Raw genomic sequence first — 25,282 nt, forward strand, 5'->3', positions numbered from 1 at the left:
ATCTTGGATGACATGGGGGTGAGTAAATTATCAGCAAAAGTTTTTTCAAAAGTGAACTTCTCCTTTAAGCTAAACAAACCCCGCTGCATTATGCTGTCAGGCCAGTAGATGGCGATGTCACTTTGTAAAGAAACATTATGCGCTTAGACTGAACATGTAATGTGAAAACAGCACCTAATTTGTTCCTTTGTTTTAATTTAGGGGCCGTTTACACGACACCGTTTTCAACTGAAAACTTTAGACTTTTTTGTTTTCGCCATTCTTTTACACGACGATGGCGTTTTGGGTGCCTGAAAACGCAAACTTCTGAAAATTGGTTTCAAAGTGCAAGTTTTTAAAAACAATAACTTTATTGTCTCAGATTAAACTACAAAAACATGAATTTGTGAAAACGGTGACATCATGTACAGTATTACATGTTCAGTCTCTAGGCGCATATTATAGTGTTTCAAAATAAATAAATAAAACATTCAACATAACAGCACAGTTCTGTAACACTTTTATCATTTTTTTTTTTACATTCTGGTACAGATTAAGCATTGATTGCAATGATTGCAGTTTTTTGGTAGTTGTCTTTTTTTACACACATGCATTTTCGAAGTTGTAAACAAAACAAAGATTATTGGAGTATATAAAATACTATTTCAGTCTATGTCTACTTGCAGTTTCTTTGTAATTAATTGAGAAATTTACTGGCAATAACAGATTTTTCTTCTTCTGTGGACTAAAAAAAACCCCAATAAACATGACAAAATTCATCAGTATATTCAAAGAATAGCATTTGTCTCAAGACTGACAGCCACTTTCTGTCAGTGCCGTTGCGAAGCTCTTCAGCTTGTCACATTTCTCCTGCAGAGGAGATCCAGCACCGCATTCAGACTCAGCCGGCCAGCGCTCGACCCACGTGTCTTTACCCAGCGTATACACATACCTGAGAGGGAAACCGTGAGCGAATAGTCAAATACAGACCCTAACATGTACATTTCCAGTGCTATTATGCTACTCACCTGTTGGACGTGCTCCCTGCTTGCCAAACATCAGCGATCGGCCCAATGATCAGATAGTCCTGACCCTCTCTCAAACCAAGCCCTGTCCTACAGCTCGCATGAGAGAGGAACATTCGTCTTTCCTTCTCGATCAGACCTTCTTCTGTCCCTACACAAACAGAAATGTATGGAGGTACATGAGGTTAGATAAGACTCTACACTTTATTGGCATCTATGATTCCGTGAAAAACCTTTAACATCCATGGAACCTTTCCGTTATAGTGGAAAAGGGTTCTTAAAATGTTCTTAAAATCAAGATGTTGTCAAAGGGCATAATAGGTCCCCTTTAAGGGTGTAGTAGACATACCCTCTTTGATAACTTGCACAATCTCCATCTCGTACTGGTCATAGTGACTCTGGCTGGCGCTGATCAGTTTGACCCTGTAGGCTGAAGAAAAGACACATTTATTGAGAAGATGGTGACATCACGACGTGTCCCCCCCCCAAAAAGAAACTTTTACCATGATGTAATCCATTGCACACAGCATCCTTCCTCTGTTCTTTCCCAAAAGACAAGGAGTCTTCTTTTACTACACAACAGTCACCTATGAAAGAAAGTTTTAAAACTGGTTGAAGTTGAGAAGTTGATTGAAAACATAAAGATAGTCCTGCTGAACTGACCCTGTGAGCAACGGCACACGTCGTCTTTGCAGATCTGATCGAGCTGCTGTTGGTCTTCAGGAGGAGAGTAGAATCTGCTACAACGCTTATCTGACAGAGCAAAGATCGTAATCACAATCACACCATTAGTTTCCTAATAAGTCATGGGAACGAATTCTTAATAATCCATTTTTCACATGTCTTGTGCGGGAATCCAAAGCATTCATCAGATTAAACGGGTTTTCAAATTGGGGTTTGTGAGCAACAAGGGAAGGGCTAGATAATTTGATTACTTTTTTGTCAATGTTAAGATGGAGCTCTATAAGTACATGTAGTTAATTAATATTACTCAGTACGTATTTGAGTAAGTACAATGTAACTACGCCACCTGCATTCTGTGTGAATAGCAAGGCGTTTGAGTTATTCATGCCAGTTGCAGAAATAATGTGAGATGAGATCAGTGGCCAAGTTTACTTAACGGTGTAGATTAGTAGTATAACTTCACAAACCTTTATGTGTACGAACCTTTGTTGTAGTACTGGTAAACTGTGACAGTGGAGGGCTGAAGGAGCCCCACTTTAAATTTCTGATGCAGTCTGAATGTGATCATGTCTGTCTCAGTACTTGACACCTGTCCGGGTCATTCATACAAAGACAAATATTCAATGTTGCCTTCATTTACATCATAGTAATCAAGTATGAACAGTAAGGGTGGTTGTTAGGTTACCTTAAACAAGTGAATTATGAGGGATCCTCTGTCACTCAGGTTGTCCACCACTTGGAAGTTGTTAATGTAGCGGTCTACTGAATTTTTAAGCTAAAAAAAAAAAAATCAATCCTGGCATTATCACTTCTATAACCTAATGATTTGCCTTGCTGCATACGATCTATGTAGGTAGCTGCCTACATAGTTAGCATCCTAACTGTCAAGGGGACAGATTTGAAGCGCTCTTCATAGTCAGAAACTGTGTGCAACACAAATAGATTCAACTCACAATTGATTCCAATAGAGTTCAGCGTTAGCATGTTGCTAAGCTAAAAACACAATACCCTTGGCATAAAAATACAAAGCACACACAAATATTGGGTAGAAAAGCCCACTGGTGTGTTGAATGAAAAAAATCATGATATTTTTAATCAACATCAACTTATTTTCATGATTTTTTCAACCATCTTGGATGTAGCTTGTCGCAGTGCATTATGGGATTGCATTCTCCATGATAGATACATGTAATCCTGCCAAATTTGGCCAGAGTTAGAGCTTTCATGTCTGGAGTGCAGATGTGATGCCTCCAAATGTTGTCTTGGTAGGCTACAACACAGCTAGCTACATGATTAGCTGTTATCGCTAACGTAATGCCTCATTATGTCACGAGTTTGGTCTTACCAACTCTAAATCTGAGTTTTCAGGCTCAAAGCCGGTGGGCAGGCTGATGTCCAGAATAACCATCCTCACTTGGCGTTCCTCCAAAGCCCTTTGGGGGTGCAAAGCAGAGAATTGTGGGAACCACAATAATATATCCTAGCAAAATATAAGATTTCAAACTGCATACAAGCGCTCACCTCACGTGGATATTGAGTCTGTAGGACTTTTCTACATCCGGTGGGGTTTTTTCTAAAATGGACCAGAGAGCATCTTAATTAAAACTTATCCGCTATATGTGTACAGTGTAAAAAAAACACAAGTTCAGGGCTGTACAGTGCGAGCATTTCACTCGCATATGCGCCTAAAAATAGTTTGTGCGAGTAGAAAAAATAAAAAGGGAGCACCGGTGCGACTACGGATTTCAACCCTTTCATTCGCATTTTGCTCCTAAACTAAATCCATACTATGTGTATCAAAGTAGAGTAGCCCACAATTCTCGCGCATCTCTGTATAAAAAATGGACAAGCACTGTCCTACAACTTCTTTTTCACACCTGCAAAACACAGAACTCATGTGATGAGATGCGGTGACGTCGCCCTGCGGCGAGTTTATGAATGAAAACATCCGCGCCGCCCGGCCAGCACGGGCGATTCACCGCCCCCGGAAGTTAAAATTAGGACAGATTGATCTCTCTCTGTGTGTGTGTGTGTGTGTGTGTGTGTGTGTGTGTGTGTGTGTGTGTGTGTGTGTGTGTGTGTGTGTGTGTGTGTGTGTGTGTGTGTGTACGTGTGTGTACGAGAGGAGGACTAGTTTCTCCACGCCACTGCGGAGTCCGACGATGCGGTGGAGTTGAGCGGAGCGATATCGGTGTGACAGTCGTAGCCCGCTCAACTCGAACGTTGAAGGAAAATTAACTGACCGTGTACAATGAAGAGAATTGACTCGTATTTCCTAAAAAAGCAAAGCGAAACCGCTGACAGAGCGGACATCGGTGAGAGAAATGTGGGAGAAGTGGAATCTGGGACTGACGATGTTGACTCCGTCGAGCCGGAGGAGATGCCAACAGTTAGCCTAGCTAGCACCGGTAGTGCTAGCAAGGTTTACAAATTTAAAGGACTATGATCCAAGTCCTGCAGTGGACCGCTGGATGAACTCAGCCAAGCGTGCCAGGCGACTTGACTACAAAAAGATGTGGGACAGGGGTGTTCTCTGTGTTTAATTGAGGGTTACAGTAGGCCTTATGATGGCCCTGTGTTTATATGTATTAGTGCACATGTGTTACTGTGTACGTGATTTGAGTGTAAAATAATAAAATTGTGTTATTTATGAAATTTAGTAGTGCTCCTAAATTTTTTTCTGTGCTCCTAAATTTTTTCACTAGGAGCACTTGTGCTCCTAGTGAAAAAGCTAAGCGTACAGCCCTGAAGTTAGCTATGGTTACCAGAACTTTACCGTTAAAAAAAAAAGTACATTAAAAATTCAATTTAATGTATATTTACACAGTAACCAAATATTTCATTAACTGATATAATGCCAGGTAACACTTTATATTAGTATTCTTATGCTGCCTTCACATGCTAATCAGAATTATCGTAAATACAAGTTTCCAAGTAAAAAATTGGACATGAACGCACTCTCAAGACGTATTTACAACTGGGAAGCTTGGCGATAATTTTGATACCCAAGTTTCATAAACTTAAAACATGGCGGAGGGGACCATACTACTGCTGTCGTGGCTGGTTTTCTTTATTACTTTTTTTCCACAACAGATACATAGCCTTGTCTTGTTGTTAAAGTAGTGCATATTTACATATATGAATAATCATTTGAAGCATATTGATGTTCCCTATCGTCCTGTCACTACGAAGTACGTCGTGGTGAACGACGAATAGGAATCTTGCTAGAGAGGCCAATCTACTTCGAGTGAAACTAAAACAAGCCAATACACATTCGCGTGCAATCATTTGCATCAGCTGTGCAGCCTCGCAGCGCGGGTATTTAACGAGCAGCTGGTGCGATTGCACTTCAGCTTTTTGCTTCGGAGCCAAGCACTTCGATGTGTCTATGCAGAGTGAACTTCAAAAAGAACGAGCTTTTCTGGACCTCTCCTTCCCGGTGCGGGTGTTACAACACAACAGCGCGAGCAGTCTTTTTTTCTCTTCTCTCTTCTCTTTTTCTCTGACTTATTTGTTTTGGTATTGAGCAAACAAAAAAGCTGTTATAACAGCTGGTAAGGTGCGCCATCAGAGCGCTCAAAAGCTGTTTTTACAGCTGGTAAGACCTGCCAGCGAGAGAGAGCGTGTTCGCAGTGACTGTTCTCCTGCGTGTTTCAGCACTCGTGAGAGCAGTCCCCTAAAAGAGCTTACACAGATAGAACGCGTCTTTTTAAAGATGACTTTCTATCTGTGTGTTTCTGGATGCGGTCGTTACCTGGGTTCACGGGATGGTCACAATCGCTGCCTCGTGTGTCTGGGCATTAAACACGCTGAGGCAGCTTTTGTGGATGAGTCATGTACCCATTGTGGGAAGATGACCATCGCGGTGGCGCGTGCTGGTTCTCAGCAACCCACCCCAGTGCCTTTCTTCCCGGAAGTGCATGAGGAGCTTACGGGGACGTGGACGGCACCTTTTACTGCCAGAAACCGTTCCGGTGGCTCCTCCTCCCTCACCACCCTTGATTGCGGGGCGGCTAAGGAATACACGCATATCCCGCCAGTGGAACGGGACGTTGCTATGCAACTGTGCCCTGACTCCACTTGGCGTGGAGAACCGCGTCTTCCTTCCCGGGCCTGTAAGTACCAGTCGGATTTAACCGGCAAGGCTTACAAGGCCTGTGGGGAAGCTGCCTCTGCCTTGCACGCCATGGCGTTGCTGCAGGTCCATCAGGCCAAGGCACTGAAGGACCTGCACGAGGGTGGTCATGATCCCCAAGTTCTCCAGGAACTTCGCATCGCGACGGACCTCACGCTTCGTGTGACGAAGGTGACCGCACGGTCGGTGGGTCGTGCGATGTCCACCTTGGTGGTCCAGGAACACCATCTCTGGCTGTGTCTGGCCGACATGAGGGAGACCGACAAGCTCCGGTTCCTTAACTCCCCCGTGTCCCAGACCGACCGACTACGGGGATCCCATATGTGTATATTCTCCATGGCTGCTCCTAAATGGAAGCCTGTGTCTTTCCCTTGGACTAAGTCACCCACTATTCATATGCAGTACAACCCTCGGGTTAGTCCATATGTCTATTCCCACATAACTCTCCTTAAGAATGTGGCTCCCGCAGCGTTCCACTCCCTCAGATCGGGCACGCTTTCCCAGTGTTATCCAATAATCTCACTGTATGGGTTATCACGGAACAACAGTGACGGATACTCTCGGTGTAAGCCCTCTCCTATCGTCTTTCCAGACAAGAAGGTGTGGAGGCTTACACAGGGCGCTGGATGGGGTGCAGCAGCTGTGGCACTTTGGTAGGGATTCCTATTCGTCGTTCACCACGACGTACGTCGTAGTGACCGGACGATAGGGAACGTCTCGGTTACATATGGTAACCCTCGTTCCCTGAGGGAGGGAACGGAGACGTACGTCCCGTCGCCACATCTGCTGCTACCCGCCGGGGCGACCAGCTTTTTCAGGCTTGGCTCCTCAGCAAAAAACTGAAGTGCAATCATTTTAGCTTGTTTTAGTTTCACTCGAAGTAGATTGGCCTCTCTAGCGAGATTCCTATTCGTCGTTCACCACGACGTACGTCTCTGTTCCCTCCCTCAGGGAATGAGGGTCACCATATGTAACCGAGACGTTTTATACACAGCGAAAATAGCCTGTATTTGACCAAAATTCCAGAATTGCAACCAAGCTGACTATAGATAATGCAGTGAATGTTTATGGTGGTCAATAAATGGGACGCTAAATGTAATTTTGGCTTTAATAAGATTTTCCTAATATTGCCTAATAAATAGGCAAGAATAAACCTGGTGTCCTCCATGATTCCTGTTCTTTCCGACAACAAAGCACTTGAATGCGACAAGCTCGTAAATACATCTTAAGAAGTGGGAAGATGGAAATTTCCAATAGCACGTGATGATAGCATTAATGCATGTCACTACATGTACTTAATACAGTAATAAAATTAATCATGCATAATTAATTTTGACTTTCTATCTCAGAACAAAAAATTCAGCTCAGTTGTGACTCCCCACCCCACACAATTCTGACTTTAGAACTCACAGTTGCGCGTTTATATCTCACAGCTATGAGAAATGTAAAAATTGTCCGAATTTTGAGATAAACTGATTAGAGAACATACCATTAGTCTCAGCGATGGAGACGTCCAACTGAAAGCCGTTACACGTGCTGTTCTCGTACACATCAGGAAGCTGGTGGTACACAGTCACTACCTGAGACACATAAAATACAACAGAGAAAAGATTGTAACTAAATTACGTCTTGGTTTTATATTTTAATAATTCAATACTTTGGTGTAGATGTGGGCATTTAGCACCTCCAAAATTCCCTTGCCCTTCCCAGAAGCCACCACTGTAAATTCCTGATCAAGAGGTACCTGCAAGAGATAATGAAGGTGAGTAACGTAGTTATTGTACAGGGCCTTTGTGTTGGTGAAGTTGAAGTCATGCAACCCTGGTGTAGTTCTTTTAATATAGCCTACGTTTAGCTTTTAACTTCTGCCAACTGTATTTAGGCTTCAAAATTCATATCTTTTTTCATTTATCTTGATGAACTAAACATGTGAGAATCATAAATGTTTGTTGGTCACCAAGCTTTTTTTCTGCAATAATCCAAACGCCAATGGAAAAATCCTATTGGATTGTTTTTGTCGGGGGAACCAGGGTGACTGGGACAGGGAGAGCACTGTACTATATTTGTGCGAGAGTGAAGGGAATCTGTGCTAGCTGACATATTTGTGAAGTATAATAACACCATATATATTTTTAAAAAACATACAGTTGTAATCAAAACTATTCAACCCCCATTGCAAATCAGGATTATTGGCAACATTTACAGACTATCAGCTGTTTGCAATGAACAAATCAAACAAAATTGAAATAGCTCAACACAAATGTTTCAAGTGGTTTCCCCAAATTTAACTGAAAAAGACACTTTCAATGACTTTTACATTCTCAAAATTATTCAACCCCTGAATAGAATCCCTCACAACAGCACAAATCTGCAAAACAGGTGTTGTCTCAAGCACACCTGATGCAACTAATCAAGGGATTTATTAGTTGGACCAGGTGTGCTTGAGCTAGAACACATGAAATATCTGAACTGGCTAAGTTTGTTGAGTGTCACGTTTGACTGCATGTTCGAAATCAAAAGAATGGTCCAAAAAGTTAAGAGAAGATACCGTCGCCCTTCACAAACAGGATACAAAAAGGTTGCGAAGGCACAAAATGTTTCTTGTTTCTAGTGACACAGTTGGAAGCATAGTTCGCAAGTTCAAAGTTAAAGGAACAGTGGTTACACTGTCCTGGACGGGGCAGAAAAAGGAAGCTATCAACCGCTGCAACCAGATGGGAAGGCAGGTTCAGAAAAACCCTCGAGTGACTGCAAAAGACCTGCAGCAAGACTTGGTAGCAACAGGCACTGAGGTTTCAGCTGCACAGTAAGGCGCATAATAAACGCATGCAGTTTCCATGCCAGAACTCCAAAACCTACACCACTACTGACCCAAAATCACAAGAAAAGTTGGCTCCAACTTGCTCAAAAGCATATAAATAAGCCACATAGGTTCTGAGATTCTGTTCTGTGGAGCGATGAAACAAAATTGGAACTTTTCAATGACTAGAAGATAACTACACATAAGCTATAAATTCACCAACTAACCATTCAGAAATGTTGTCTACATGTTGGCACTTCTTCTTCAGTCTCTCCATCTTTCTGACTTCGGTTTGAACATAAGAGGCTAAAAGGTTTTTTCAATTTTCAGTGCATGTCTGTGTGAGACAACTTCAAAAGGTGACAACTTTAACATGCTATATAAAAATATCTGTGGGATATTTTGAGCTAAAACTTCACATACACATTCTGGGGACGTCAAATACTTATTTTACATCTTGTGAAAAGGGCATTATAACCCCTTTAAGCATGGTGGTGCTCTGCGGCTGCTTTATATCCTCTGGCACTGGAAACCTTTCTTGAACCCCATAGATTACCCCACAGAAAATCTCTGGTGGGATTTGAAGAAGGCTAGCAACACGCAAACCCAAGAATATTACTGAACTGGAGGCCATTGCCCATGAGGAATGGGCTAAGATTCCTCAGAAACGCTGTTAGAAGCTGGTGTCTGGATATAGTATCTCATTTGCAGCAGGTCATTACAGCAAAAGGGTGTTCTACTAAGAACTAAAGATGCGTGCCATGAAGGAGTTGAATCATTTTTAGACTGCAGAAGTCATTAAAAGTTGCATTTTCAGTTGAATTTGGGGGAACCACACAAATTGTTGTGTTGAACTATAATTACTTTTGTTCGATTTGTTCATTGTAAACAGCTGAAAGGCTGTACATTTTGCCAATAAACCTGATTTGCAATGGTGGTTGATTCATTTTGATTAAAACTGTAAAGGAGAGTTTGAAAGATATACTATCGCACCCGTGAAGATCGGGCCACGTAAGCAACTTCGGGATTGAAGGTCCAGCGTACGTCACTGCGACCGGGAACACTGAGCTGCACCAATAAATTGAGGTCAGTAGGAGGAGGGCTCTTCACGAGGTACTCAGAGAGGGCCTGTAGCACTACCATAGTAGACTGATGGGAGAAAAACAGTCATTATATGAATAACCATGTACCTTAAATAAAAATGTAAGACAATTAGTAAAGGTTTACACATGTTTTTTACCTGCGTAGAGCCGTACCCTCCCCCAATGCCCCGCTGCTCGCTCAGCCATTGAAAGGGTGCGGCTGCTTCTTCCATGTGGCCACTTTTGATAAGCGCTAACAATGCGTAGCCTGTAGCTTCCAGTGTGAAGAAATAATTATCAGAGTCAGGCCAGTGGGTACGATCTGTAGACAGAAAATAAAGAAAGATGAGAAAGACAAGCCCACACAAAGCAACATATTTTATTTTTTTGTTTTCAAAAGCTATGTACCAGGTGAGGCTAATTTTAGCAACATGCTCTTCATGCAGCCGTGGTTGGAGACTGCTAAGGCGTAGCATGCTATAGCCGCTGTGTACGGCCTCGACAGCCGGGGGAAATGCTCTCTTATGTAAACCGCTGCTTTTCTGGACTTGTCCTGCAATGATCGAATGTAGAAAATACAATTAGCATCATTGAATATTCAATTTCAGTTTTCTGGTTTGCCCGGAAGTTTGCCTTTGCCTTTGTCTATTTATTTATATTTATACGTTTATTTATAATTTATCTATATTTTTTCTATATATATGTGTATATATATAAAAGGGGGGGGGGGGGGGGCGACGACGACGACTTCAGGAACTCAAGATGCTGAATAAGTGGGCGGTCACTGTTTCTGTTTTCTGATTGGCGGAGGTCCCTTCAGAATTGAGGGGAGTGTACATTTAATGGCTTCTTTTTTTCTTCTTTTTTTATCTGTATGAAGATGGCAAATATTTTCCTGAAAATATTAACTTCATTGTATTATCATTTTTGTACAATGTTATTTAATGTTTTTTACTTAATTGTTTTAATTAATTAAATTATTTAATTTAGCTATTGAATTAATTATTATTATTATTATGGTATAATTTAATTTAGCTTTTCTTCTAATTATTACATTTAGATATTTTTTAAATGATTTAATTCAGCTATTTTATTAATTATTATTATTGTATAATTTAATTTAGCTTTTGTAATAATCATGAAATGTAGATATTGTTCTAATTATTTAATTCAGCTATTGTCATAATTATTTAGTTTAGCTTTTGTATTAATGATTTAATTCAGCTATTGTATTAATTATTATTATTGTATAATTTAATCTAGCTTTTGTACTAATTAAACTAATAATACAATTTTGATATTTTTCTAATTATTTAATTCAGCTATTGTTGTAAGTATTTAATTTGGCTATTGTATTAATTATTTTTATTGTATAATTGAATTAAACTTTTTTTTACTAATTATGAAATTTAGATATTTTTCTAAATATTTAATTCAGCTATTGTTTCAATAATGTAATTTAGCTACTGTTTAATTCAGATGTTTTTAATCCGTTTTAAAGAGTGACGTTACCTGTATGTCAAGGCCTGGCTCTTGGCAGGTAACAGCGTTTTGTGCCTCTGCCAAAGCAATGAGCACGAATGCAGACAGGGACACTCTGGATTCAGAGCCCCGCAGGCCTCCCTACATCACAAAACATGTGTTAGCTAGTACTGTGAGAAAGCATTCAGATGACAGTGGTCCCCTTTTATAGATGATCATGAAACTAGTGCAATCACAGTTATTAATTCTCACCGTCATACTGGTGTCGTAGACAGGATTGTTCTCCTGAAAGGATCCATCTGGACGCTGTTTATTCTTGAGAAGGTACAGCAGAGGGCCACACAGATGCTTCTCATTGACACTGATAAACGGGTGTGCCATGGAGAACACCTTTACCACATATGCAGTGACCCTGAGATGGACATAACAAAGACACATTAACTGTACAAGGAAACGTTCAATATAGTGCTGTAGTTTAAGCGAAGTGCTAGCATGAATACCATGTGCTTGTGCCTTCTTTGGCGTAGGGAGGGTACGAGTCATCCGTTTTCCGATAATTAAGTTGATTTTCGTAACCTATAAATAAAAAAATAACAGAATATAAATAATTGATCTTAATCATATCTGAAAGAATGCAGTTCATCCCTGTTTGTCTCTCACTGCACCTCTTTTGATGTATTTGATGGCCTCTTCTCTGCGACTCACTCCCACAACGTCCCATTTTGCACTGCGGTCCAAGTAATGGGCTGCAATGAGGGGCAGTGTGATGGTGGCCAGGTTCTGCTCCACACACCCGCCGGGCATGCGGATCAGTGATGCCAGCGAGTCATCCTGAATGGAGTTATCAATGCTGTCTGCCAGCAAATCACCTGAAGAACAGATTAAAAAATAAAAATACATACAGATCAGAACAAAACTGGGTCAAGAATTTCCCAGTTTTGTTCATTCACATAAATGTCCATAATGTAATTGAGTGTTAATACCATTTCATAATATCATGAATATTGCTTAATAAAATGCCAAACCTCTGACATTGACAAATGTCTCCGGTAGAGATTTTGGTACAACGGCGTCCAGCTGCATCTTCTCCACTTTTATCATCTGTCTCCCAGCTGAGACAAAAGGAAATATTTAATCATTTATTATAACAAAAATATATAAATTAAATCATATAATGAATAAATTATTGAAATTAACATATATATTTTAATATATAATATATACTTTTCATGCATCAAAACCCATTTATACTGTGTAAAACGTAAAAACTGAAGCGTGATATTATAAAGACATCTTTTGAGTTATAGATAATTATTCAATGTATATATCACACACACACACACACACACACACACACACATATATATATATATATCATTTTTATTTTTACGCACAAATTATGGGAGTAAATTCCGTTAAACTGGAAACAATCAGTGAAAGGTTTGCTCTACGAACGCAATAAGCATTTTTAAAAACTGGGTACAATGAGATGACATTATTCTACTCACCCTTCAACCATCGAACATTGAGTGATAATATTTCAAAGTGATTTCTGTCATTATGACAAACAGTAACTACTGTGTTTGCCTGCTTTAGAAACATTTATGAGAGCTTATGTTTTGAAATTCTGTTTCAGTCTTTTTTGAGTGGAACTTCCCCGAACCGAAAGTGTCTCCCATAATCTAAAACGCAGTAGGGCTCATTAGGAAGAAGGTGGATATGGACAAAAGTATTGGAACACACCTCTTAATTATTAACTTCAGGTGTTGCAGTCAGACTCAGTGCTACAGGTGTATAAGATCAAGCACCTAGCCAAACATTTGTGAAAAAACTGTGTCGTTCTGAAGAGCTCAGTGAATTCAAGCGTGGTACTGTGATTGGATGCCACCTTTAATTGGTCAGTCAATTAAATTTCATCCTTGCTAGATATTCTAAGACCCATTTATATTGTGTAAAACTGCTACCGTAACAATTTTTTAAAAAGCGTGATTTTACAAAGGCAAGAATTCAATGTTTTTTTGTGTGTTTTTGCATTGATCATGAATAATCTCATGATTTCCAACCAGTCTTACCACTGTCTCCTTTCTGAATGGGGTTCAACACAAAACTCCTCACTTTAATTGTCTGGATGCCTTCTACCTAAAACACAAGATATAGCATCATATCCCAGACAGTTACTAAAAACGTGTGTACGAACATGTAACAAATATCTAATATAAAATATGTTCAATATTACGCAGGATTTAGTAGCTTACTACCACACGTAGATTCTTCCTCACTGCATCTTCCCCCTTGAAGGAGGCCGCAATGGCTGTGACCTGTAGGGGGAGCTCTCCCGTTTTGAGGGGGATGATAGTGTATGTAATGAGCTTGGAGGAGCTGGCCTGCACCGAAACCTGCTGTCTGTGGGGTCCGCTAAATGCCACACTACACATGTCCTCTGTCTTATCCAGGATCACCATTACCTGCAAACAGACGGTTGTTCAGGTCAGGTCACAGAGTGGGAGAGTGATTGTTGGATGATGGTGTGAATCTAACCTCCAGTTTTGAGTTCCTGTAGTTGTGGACCACAGCTTTGATTTGCACATGTTCATTTCTGGACACTGAGTGAGGCAACCGCAGGTCTATGAAGAACGGCTTCCACGATCGCACGTTATAAGGTTCAGCTACACAGAAACCTGCGAGAGGTTCACAAACCAGGAATAATCTCATCCTCAGGGACATTTTCACATTCATTGTCACATGACATGTAGCATGAAAAGCTAAATAATAACAATTAAAATATTCTTAGTTCATGATGAAATACTTGATATGTAGCATTAAAAGCTAAACAGTAATTATTAAAATATTCATAATTCATATGCAGACACGTGTTACATGTAGCATTAAAATGAAATAATTATTGATAAATAATTCATAATTAATTTGACATGTAACATTAAAAGTTAAATAACTATTAGTAGAATATTTGTAAATTATACGCAGAAATATTTGACAGAATTAAAAGCTAAATAGTTATTAATAAAATACTCATAATAAATTGGCATATAGCATTAAAAGCTAAAATAATTATTAAAATATGAATAATTCACATGCAGAAATGCTTTACATGTAGCATTAAAGCCTGAATAATTATTAATAAAATATCCATAATTAATTTGACTTGTAGCATTAAAAGCTAAATAATAATCATTAAAATATCCATAATTTATATACAGAAATGCTTTACATGTAGCATTAAAGCCTAAATAATTATTAATAAAATATCCATAATTAATTTGACTTGTAGCATTAAAAGCTAAGTAATAATTATTAAAATATCCATATGAAGAAATGCTTGACATGTAGCTTTAAAAGCTAAATAACTATTACTAAAAATATTTGTAATTCTTATGAAGAAATGCTTGGCACGTAGCATTAAAAGCTAAATAATACTTTTTAAAATATCCATAATTTGTATGCAGAAATGCTTGGCATGTAGCATTAAAAGCTAAACATTATTATATTCATAGTTCATATGCAAAAACGCTTGATATTTTATGTAGCATTAAAAGCTAAATGATAATAATAATAATTATTAATAATATATCCACAATTCATATGCAGAAATGCTTGTTTTGTAGCATTAAAAGCTAAATATTAATTATTAATATATTCCAAATTCATGTTCCATAATGGCTCATATAGCATTAAAATCTAATAAAAAAAAAAATCATAATTCATATCTTTTCATTGTAATTATTCAGCTATCACTATGGCAGATCTAAAACCATATAAAGGAGCTCTGCCCAGACAAACAGATGATCTTCAGACGAGATCAGGACTCTTTACCCTTCTCAGGCGAGGCACTGACGGCCAGAAACCCCCACTGAGTGATACTGTCAGGAAGAACCGTGTCCACTGAAAACACAGCCAGCCTGGAATAACAAACACTTCATCAGTGAACGTGATAAAAGTGGGACTTCTTCACTGAGTCTAAGTCAAACTCTTACCCATCAGACTTGGGTACGCTGGGCAGTCTGATGTCAGTCCACAACCACGACTCGAAGAACTTGGTGCGCACGTAAATGTCTTCTATGTCAGCTAAATCATCTTCATCGAACTCTTGTTCCTCCTCTTCCTCCACCACCTCCTCTTTCATCCCTTCAACAAGACTGACCTTGCCTGCTGACACCCTAGGTCTTTGGACGTGAGTTTCGAGGACGACAGATCGGGCAACCTCAACATCACCTGGAAAACTTAACATGGTAAAATAATCCAAGGAAAATTCTCTGTGACGCATAGGGTAGGTGGTGGTGGGTGTAGGGGTGGTGGTGGGTGTAGGGGTGGTCGTCGGGGGCCTGGTAATGACACCAAGCTCCTCCCCTCTGTACTGTGCGCAACAGTGGAGGAAAGCTAACACGCAGCTCCAGTCCTCGGTGATGTAGAGGGAGCGGCGGTAGCACGAATAGGGCATGGGAATCTCCCGCATGCCGTCCACACAACATCTCTGCAGGAACTCGTCAGAATATACCTTCTCTGAGAGAAAAGAACGTGTTAAGGCAGGGTGACCTAGCGCATTAGCTCGACTCGCTCATTTTGGCTAGCGCTTTTGCTAACACTTTCATATCTCCGCTTCTCTAACAAACTTTAAAATACCAAACTTTTGTAAGTTTTCTGATGCACAGCGACTCACCCAGCTGCTCTCTGAGCTGCAGTTTGGCAGCAGAACGTCTTCTTCTAGATTTACTGGAGCAATCTGTTCCAAACAAACCAAAAGAAATACACTATTTATTGGCATCTATGGTTCCGTGAAGAACCTTTAACATCCATGGAACCTTTCCATTCCACAAAAAGTTCTTGGTGGTGGAAAAAGGTTCTTTAAAATGTTTTTCACTCTAAGAAAAAAATGGTTTTAAGAACTGAGCACTGAAAGGTTCTTTGGGGAACCAAAAATGGTTCTTCTATGGCGAATGGGACGTGGATGCTGAAGGTCAAGATCACCCTAGAGAGCATCTCAACGAAATACCAATTATATTTGATATTATTGCCATAATGTTACTTTGCCATTAACCTGCAATACATTACAGTGTTAAAGTCCCCCTGTAGTCAATAATTATCCCTTAAAACTCATCTTTGATCACCAAAATAACGTATTTGAACGATTTTTTCCTTTACAAATTCTTCATGCCTTAAAATGGCCTTAAAATGGTTTGAATGTAACTCTACACCCTTGAATATGCAAATGAACCCCGCCTCCACTCACTCACACCAGCTCAGAGATCCACTCGTTGGTTCACTGGAGATTTAAGGAGAAAATACTCAGCAATGAAGTTGACTTATGAATTTGCACATGGTTTGTCTTAAAGCATTTTAAAAACCCCACATAGACATTTAAACAACATTAAAAGCTTGATTTTCACCACAGGGGGACTTTAATCATAGGCAAGATTTTTGAAAGGCTGCATAACAACTGTTGCCTAAAAATGGGATATATTTGTCCAGTATTTTTGATTAAACATTTGGTTGCACTTTATTTAACTGCACATGGACTTATGTGTAAAGTGTACCTTAGACTTACCTAAGAAAGTACTGGTTAAAATAAGGTAACTACATTGTTTAAGGTTAGTACCTAGTTATTATACAGTTATTGCAATTACTATAATAAGTACATAGTATGTACATGGGGAACAGGACTGTAAAATAGTTAAGAAATTAAAAGTTTGCCATTTTTGTGGCAAAAATGTGCAATTTTGTGCAATTTTGTGTTGTTGCCATCCTCATTATCTTTGCCTAATTCTGAAGCTTGTTTTAAAGAAACAAGAAAAGAAAGTTATACTTTAATTCATCAAGGAAGCATTAAATTGATCAAAAGTGACAGTTAATACATTTAAAATGCTACAAAAGATTAATATTTCAAATAAATGCTGTTCTTTTGAACTTTCTATTCTAGAATCCTGAACAAAAATGTATTTAAAAAAATGACAAAATATTAAGCAACACTGATAATAATAATAATAAATGTTTCTTGAGCATCAAAACCACATGTTAGAATGATTCTGAAGGATCATGTGACACTGAAGACTGGAGTTATGATCCTGAAAATTCAGCTTTGATCGCAGGAATAAATTACATTTTACAATATATTCAAATACAAAATAGTTATTTTCAACAGTAAAAATATTTCACAATATTACTGTTTTACTGTATTTTTGATCAAATGAATGCAGCTGTGATGAACATAAGAGACTTCTTTTAAAAAACTTTAAATATGTTTCAATCTTTGAATGGTAGTGTAATGACATGTATTGTAGTCCAATTGATTAGATGTTAATGCTGTGTGTGTGAAGGACCTTTTTTGTAGTCAGTGGAACTTCCTGTGCTGGAATGAAACATCAGTCCTGCATCACTGAATACACCCACTGAATTCTTGCCTCCTCCTGAGGTGCAGCCCATATCGGCCTGTCCCACCACCTCCCACACCTGAATGAAAGAGTCATGAGCATTAATAAGGCCCTGGAGAAGGTTCTGGAGAGTACAGTGAAAATAACATCATCATCACTCACCTTCTTCTGCGTCAGGCGGTTTTTACTCAATAGAAAGATGGCGTTATCCACAGCAACCAGGCTGACCTTTGCTCCCGGGTCACCTTTCACTTCAAATTTAAAGCTGCTGCCTGGTGAGTAGGAATTGAATTTGTCTCCCTCCACTGATCCTACACTGAGCTGATACAATCATAAAAACACGCAAATAAAATAATGCACTCATAAATAAACGAATGTAAGCCACTATTATGGCATTAAACTTACATGGCCTTTTTTGGGGGACAAAGTAACCTCTTAAAGCTACACTGTGTCATTTTTTTAGTTGATTCTTAGCAAAAAACACTTCGTTCTTTCAAAAATATATGTGCTCATTAATGTATATTTACTTCTTTCAAGTAATAAAGTATTCTCTTAAGTTTATAATCTGCCATTGAAAGTACATACGGGTGAGGGGTTCGAATGCCGGTCGCCATGTTGCCTCTCCATCTTGAAACTACATTAGCCAAAGAGGGACATACCTTTAAATTCAAGCTTCGCCTTTCGTGCTTTACACTCAGTGACACAGAGACGAATGCGAGGGGGAGATTACTCGCGACTGCCGGCAGATTTGAAAGATTGCTGATGGAGGAGGTAATCTCGGCAGGTAATCCAGCCTATTTGTTTAAATTCGAAGTTTTATAGTTGCTTGTCTAACCATAGCATGGTTGTGCTGTGCATAACGCCAGAACGACTTCTAGTATAACTTGCGTTACTTTTCCTCGCGTCAATGGTGAAAAAGTATTGTTTACCTTGTAACATAAATCTGTGCTGCGACGGATCACAGGTGAGAGTTTTAAAGGCGCAATTGGACGAAGTCGAACTGGAAGCCATGTTAATCTTGGAATAATACGGCCACCGTAGGAGTTAAAACGCCCTCGAAATTGAAAGGAACAGAAACTAATATTCACTGAGTAGTCATATACAATTTCACCGCTAGATGGGGGAAAATATCACACAGTGTAGCTTTAAAGGTGCACTGTGTAATTTTTAGCGGCATCTAGTGGTGAGGTTGCTAATTGCAACCAACAGAAGTTACGGTGGCCGACAGGAACAGATCTGAGACAGCAGAGAGTAGCCAGTAAAGTAATGAGGTTTCTATACGAAGATAAATTAAGAAATTAGGTTTACTTAATTATTCAGTAAAACAATATGTTATTGTGAATATTATTGTTACTTGTTCATCATTGTGTTAGTGTTTTATTCGCTGACTTTAGCTAGCTTCTTTGCATGAAGAACAACATAGTGACGAAACGCGTTTAGGGCTCCTGTAGAAACATGTCGATGTAAGAGGATCCGCGGTGTTTGTTGATAGAAATGGCTCATTCTAAGGTAATAAAAACATAACGGTTCATTAAATAAGGTTTGTATACACCAATGGCAACATAGTTATGTATATGATATTTCATTTCTGTCAACAGATCCCCCTAAATATTACACAATGCACTTTTAAGTGGTTTAAAAGCCAGAAGCAGAATTACTTACATTATTGAAAAATAGGCGTAAAGTGCTGGAATCATGCAATGTTAATAACTTCTTATGGACGCCACATGAACTCACCGAACCTACACACCGGTCCACCACATCAACAAACACAGAGTCTGACACCACTTCCGCATTATTTTCCCATGGCAAAATGTAGTACGCCACGATCCGAAAGGCTGGTAGCATTTCTGTGGTGACCAGCAGAGGAATGTTTATGACAGCCAGGTCTTTGACATTCATTCTCCCAGCATGGATTATATTTCCTTTGTTTATCACCTATAGAAACAATTGTAAGTGTAATCAATACCAAGATTGCAGTCATTTTCATCCCAAAATGCCCCAAGTGTCATACTCACGGCATACGTCAGATGCTCCACAAACTTTTTTTGATTCGGTGGGGATTTGATGTGCGCTTCGACGTTGAGTCTGTCGCCCACCACCACTCGACTGAGACCCACTGAGATATGCAGGAGGTTCCTGTAGCTGGAATAAGGGGAATATGGCTCCACATGCACTTCTAAAACAGCCTGCTGTTCTGGTTTCAGTGAAGGATTCGCCGTCTCCACCTACACATGAATACGTCAATCATGACAACTCTCTGGGTAGTTTTGGCAGGTTAATAAATATGGCAATGTTAATGTATTAGACATGTCTAAATCTAGGCAGGTGGAGCTGGGGGAAGTGGAGGGGTTCAAAGGAACTCTGATAGCGCACTGCAGGACTAGCTTATAGCAAACACTGAACCAGACTATTTAAATGTTTATGAGCAAGCAATATCATTGGCTGCAGGATCAGCAGAGACCAATTAGCTTGTGCCATGCAGTAATGATGTGATAGCTTGCAGATTGCATGTAAAGGACTTATCCTATGCCCTGTGTGTATATGTTTCTATTGTGCGTGTATGTTTTTTCTGTGAGGGACTTACTTTCAGTATCTGTGATTTACCAAATGAGCTGGGCATGTTAGGCATGTTGATGTAGACTTGGATGATGCCGCTGTGAACACTGATCGGGCTTTCAAGAAAGCTGATTTTAACAGGAATATTAGGGGCCGGAGAGCCGTCATGGTTACTCACTACAACCTAAGCAACAAAATACAAACTAATTTGTAATAGTGCTACCGTCATGCGCTAAAATCAACAATCCTATCATAAAATCAGATAAAAGGGATAGTTCACCCAAAAATGACAATTTTGACATAATTTACTCGGCGCCTAATATCTTTTTAGAAGGAAGCTAAAAAAGAAATATAAAAAAGGCAAAATTGACAAAAGCACATAAAATTACTAAAACTTAAACTAAAAATAAAACCTTTTCAAAATAATAATAGACACCATAATAGTAGTATATAAATAAAAGTAGAATAACACTTTTACACATATTGCTTGTATTATAAAGTTCCCAAAGAATTTCTAATTTTAAGTTGTGTTTTTTTTATATGTACAGTAAACCTTTATATAGGCCTACTGTGTGTATGTATGTGTGTGTGTGTGTGTGTGTGTGTGTGTGTGTGTGTGTGTGTGTGTGTGTGTGTGTGTGTGTGTGTGTGTGTGTGTGTGTGTGTGTGTGTGTGTGTGTATATATATATATATATATACTTTATATATTTGTAAAAAAAAAAAAAATTAAAATTAGAAATGCCTTGGGAATTCACTGAAATGAAAGTTAACTACACTTTGAAATAACAATAAATTAAAGCCAAATATAAATGTTTTTTAATCTACTAGAAATGACAAATGCACAGAGCAAAACTACTAAAATTTAAAATAAAACATAAAAATGAAAACTAACTCAAAATATTGACAAATACTCAAAATAATAAAAAAAATTAAACTGCTATTGAGTTCTTTTCAGAGCCTGACAGCCCGTGTTCACCGTCCAGGGTAAGGAACAGAGCAGCTTGGCCATTCTGCTCAATCAAACAGGTATGAAATGACATGAAGGGTGAACTATCCCTTAGAGCAGTAAACGTCGCAACAGAAAGTAAATTACCGTCATGCCAAATGGCAGGCCATATTTGAAATACTTTGGTGTGTCCCTGATGGAGAGCATGTAGGGTGATATTACTATTTTAATGCCGGATATCTCTGCTTCCACAAGGTCGCTACCTGAGAAGAAAGTCTTAAGACGTAAGAGTGTTTTCAGAGAGGAAAACTCAAAGGCAAACACTGATATTTACTGATTTCCCCACCTGAGCTGGTCATTACTGACGCTTTGACGTACACAGAAGACCCCACTAGGCTGTTTGTGTCAGGATAGACCCTCTTTATCTCCTCCATAGTCAAACTAACATTTCCTCCATTCAGCTGCAATTTATAAAACATAGATTACAAAAGTCTCTTTCTACAAAGCTGATTTAATGTTTAAGATTCTTTTTTTTTTTTTTTTTTACCACTTACATCATTCAGTTGCTTCATAGATGTGAGTCTCTTCTTCTCACCATTTATTTCAATACCAAACAGCACATATGCAACACCTTTCACTGGTTCACCATAAAGATACCTGGAAGAAATATACATAGTGACCACAAGGTTTTTGGACACTTATGAAAGTTGAATTCAATACGTTACTATTCAAAAATTTGGGATCAGTAAGATTTTGTAATGCTTTTGAAAAAAGTATCTTATTCTCACCAAGGCTGCATTTATACAATAAAAAATATGGTAAAACATTGTGAAATATTACAACAATTTAAAACAACTTTTATATTTGAATATATTTTATATATTAAAATAGATTTATTTATACAGTATATATTATTTACATATTGAAATCGATTTATTTATTCCTGTTATGAAAACGCTGAATTTTCAGCATTATTACTCCAGTCTTCAGTGTCACATGATCCTTCAAAAATAATTCTAATATGATGATTTGCAGCTCAAAAAAACATTTCTTATTATTATCAGTGATGAAAACAGTTGTGCTGCTGAATATTTTTGCGGAAACCATGATTCAAAACAAAAATCTTACTGACCCCAAAGCTTTGAACGAATTCGAGTTGTTGAAAATGAATTCCGAGTAGTTTGATTCACACACCTGGCTGTTATTTCTACTTCCAGCTTATCTGCATCTAGACCGAGGTGGGACGTCTTTGGAGTCAAAGTGACATTGAACGCTGGGAGCACTTGGGAGCAAGAAGAAATGGCGTTAACCCACCGACAGAGGGAAATAAATAAGAATCTGAAGATTATATGAATTGCTTACCATATTTCTTTACTTCAAACTCTCTGCTGAAAATGTTCTCTTTTCCCTGATCAAACTTTGCAACAACTTTCCACTTGCCCTCTCTGGAAAATCAAAAAAGATCAGCAGCTACATGAGCACAAGGTAAATCAAAATGTATTATAATTATATGAATATATAATATTAAATATAAATTACATTATTTTATGATCTTAAATTTAATTAAATATATATATTGAATATTTAATTAATTATAAATCAGAGATAATTACATTTAAACACACAAACTATACTAATTGTGTAATTATACTATAAACCAGAAATGAACAGTTCTGCATACTTGACTACAGTGGAGAGGATATAGGTGTCAGATAGTATCCCATCTATTGCTTTGGCTCTGGAAATACCATGTACTGCAATACCATCTGGATTCTGAAACATGAGCCAATTGAGCCATAAAACATTGTTGCAAAAAAATAAACTGTTGCCTTGCAAACTGTAATGACGCTTAAGTCAAAGCAGCGACAATCACCTGAATCTCAAGAGATATGGTTCTCTCAGAAGCACGGAATTCTGAATCAGATACAAAAGCCCTGGAACGCACTGGAAAATTCCGGAATGATCAAGGAAAACAAAAAGGATTGAACAATGTACTAATAATAGGTATTATCAATGTGCTCAACAGCATGTGAGATCTGACCTGCATCTCCAGGGTTGTAAACAGGTTTATCAGTCTGAATGAAGATGTGTCCAGTGCGGAACGACACTGTTATTACTCTTTCTGCAAGATGGAAGTGGCCGAACTGAGCAATCAGCTTCACATATTTCTTTTTTCCATCTGGAAGTAGCACATTTGGATCAATCTGGCAAAAGACCGTATTTTATTACATTTAGGTTCAGCGTGCAACATGAGCAATGTCTCAAACAAGTGAGAACTTTAACCAACCAAGTTTAAACCAACCAAGATCAAATACATTCATGCATAAATTCACCTCAATGGTCTTGAGGGCGCTGTAGTTGTTGTCTGACTTGAGGATAACCGAGTCCCGCAAATAGACAGTTTCGGAGACTGGATAGTCATAGACCTTGATAATGACTTTTAGTACCCGGGACAGATTCTGACCCTCTACCAGGATGTTCTGTTTTGTTCCAGGCCTTATCTTTGCTGGAGCTAGAATAGAAAACCTAAACCAAAACATACACATCCAAGCACACATAACTTCGATGAGAAACATGTTTTCAATTTTCAAATTAAGACATATTTTTAAATGATTTTGTTTTTGTGGTAAAATAAGTCAGAAATGTCAAAGTGGTCTGACCTAAAAAAAGAAATTGAAGAGCCTGACGTTCAAAAATAATATTTCTAAACTAAAAAAAAAAGAAAAGAAATGTGTTACAGTGTGTGTTAACCAACTCAAAGTAGACAGTTGCGTACTTACGTCGGAGACGGGTCAATAACCGGCTCACTGTAAACACAGAACACACTCACTTACACATAAACCCTACTTGATTTTACATTCAACAAAAATCAATACTGAGAATTTCATATCCATGAAAATGTTTCAAAACAAATGATCTCAGAAGCACAAAATACACAACACAAAAAAAGATATAGACTATACGTACAGTATTCGCATATTAGGTCCCGAAACTCTCCTCTTGCTGTTCAATTGACAAGATAAACACACTTTAAATCAACTTCGTCAAGACAAGGAGAACATTTACACATTATTAAACGTTATTAATATAATATTAAACGCACTGTCTTTGAGAGGAAGCCTGGCCATCGTAGATGTGACAGAGCAAAGATGTCCATAACAGCAGTGGAAGGAGCATATTCATTGTCCTTAGGACTGAGTGACGAGTCATAAAATGTCCGAAACATCAACGAGAGAGCTGTAATAATACCTCAAAATCCCTCCCACTAAACCAGACCACCTTCCAACTTTGAGAAACTCTTGTGTAATGTTTGCTTTATTCTAAGCACCAGCCATATCTGGCAACATACACATAGTTTATTTAATATAAACAACATAATGTCTGATAATAATATATAATCATCATTCACATGATGCTTTCAGCATTATAAACTTTTAATTTTATTAAAAGTATATTTTTTTATTTTCTCAGTAAAATTTGTGAAAACGTCCATTATCATGATGCCAGTGCCACGGTGTTTATTGTAGTTTGTGCTTTCTCTGCGTTGCCGCAAGGGGGCGCTAATGCAGAAATTGGTGTAAATATAATTTTTTACAAATTTTCCTTTTTAGGTCAACTACTGTCAGTTTGAAGAGAATCTTCCTGATCATGTTATTTAAAGTCTAAATTTTAATAGCAGCTTACCTGAATAATAAGCCTTTTTTTTTCCACAAAGAAGTGCAAACACCGTCCAGCAGCCAATTCTAAAGATTTCATTGGTTTTTACAGAGTGCTAATTGCATACACAAAGCCGAAACAAATACTGAGCCTGTGACCGTACCCTAAACCCAACCTTAACCTTGGAATGTGTTGGAAGCACATTCTGAAAGATAGCATTACTGTCTGTCGTGTTCGAATTCATTAATTCATAATAAATACTTACCAAGTATGTTCTATATAGTATGAATGTGTGTAGTATTAATGTAATCTGGACGTACAACATTCACCATGCTGTCATTATCACATGACCTACCAGACCTGCCTGTGTCACTTCACTAACATTCACAAATCCTCTCCCGTGGCCTCATGAGATAGTAAAGTGCACACTTCAAAATCTCCTTACGTAGTAAGTCATCCAGGTACTTTTCACCAACTGTTTAATGAGCACTGTGAATACGGGCATACTTCTTTTGTGACATACTGTTTACCGCCTACTAAATAGTAGGT

At 38.5% G+C, this 25,282-nt stretch overlaps 1 protein-coding gene across 1 annotated transcript; it reads right to left on the reverse strand.

The window, feature by feature from the left end:
* Positions 1–487: 487 nt before the first annotated feature.
* LOC309476804 (complement C3-like) lies at positions 488–24,341 on the reverse strand. The gene is made up of 42 exons (XM_082139958.1): positions 24,180–24,341; positions 24,044–24,079; positions 23,857–23,883; positions 23,410–23,602; positions 23,118–23,280; positions 22,950–23,020; positions 22,758–22,849; positions 22,439–22,521; positions 22,271–22,358; positions 21,631–21,733; positions 21,423–21,537; positions 21,224–21,339; positions 20,158–20,313; positions 19,589–19,798; positions 19,308–19,508; positions 17,733–17,891; positions 17,520–17,649; positions 15,863–15,925; positions 15,180–15,705; positions 15,019–15,104; positions 13,726–13,865; positions 13,443–13,652; positions 13,260–13,326; positions 12,213–12,299; positions 11,853–12,056; positions 11,688–11,763; positions 11,440–11,599; positions 11,218–11,328; positions 10,114–10,258; positions 9,864–10,027; positions 9,617–9,772; positions 7,508–7,567; positions 7,313–7,403; positions 3,210–3,261; positions 3,034–3,121; positions 2,374–2,463; positions 2,172–2,277; positions 1,668–1,757; positions 1,508–1,591; positions 1,354–1,434; positions 1,008–1,155; positions 488–931 (listed from the first exon to the last, which is right to left on the reverse strand). The coding sequence occupies exons 1-42, from the start codon at positions 24,284–24,286 to the stop codon at positions 787–789; spliced, it is 5,280 nt and encodes a 1,759-aa protein (XP_081996084.1). The 5' UTR covers positions 24,287–24,341; the 3' UTR covers positions 488–786.
* Between the last annotated feature and the right edge of the window lie 941 nt (positions 24,342–25,282).

The sequence above is a fragment of the Leuciscus leuciscus genome (assembly GCF_965113295.1).
Source record: "Leuciscus leuciscus genome assembly, chromosome: 15".
NCBI classification, from domain to species: Eukaryota; Metazoa; Chordata; class Actinopteri; order Cypriniformes; family Leuciscidae; genus Leuciscus; species Leuciscus leuciscus.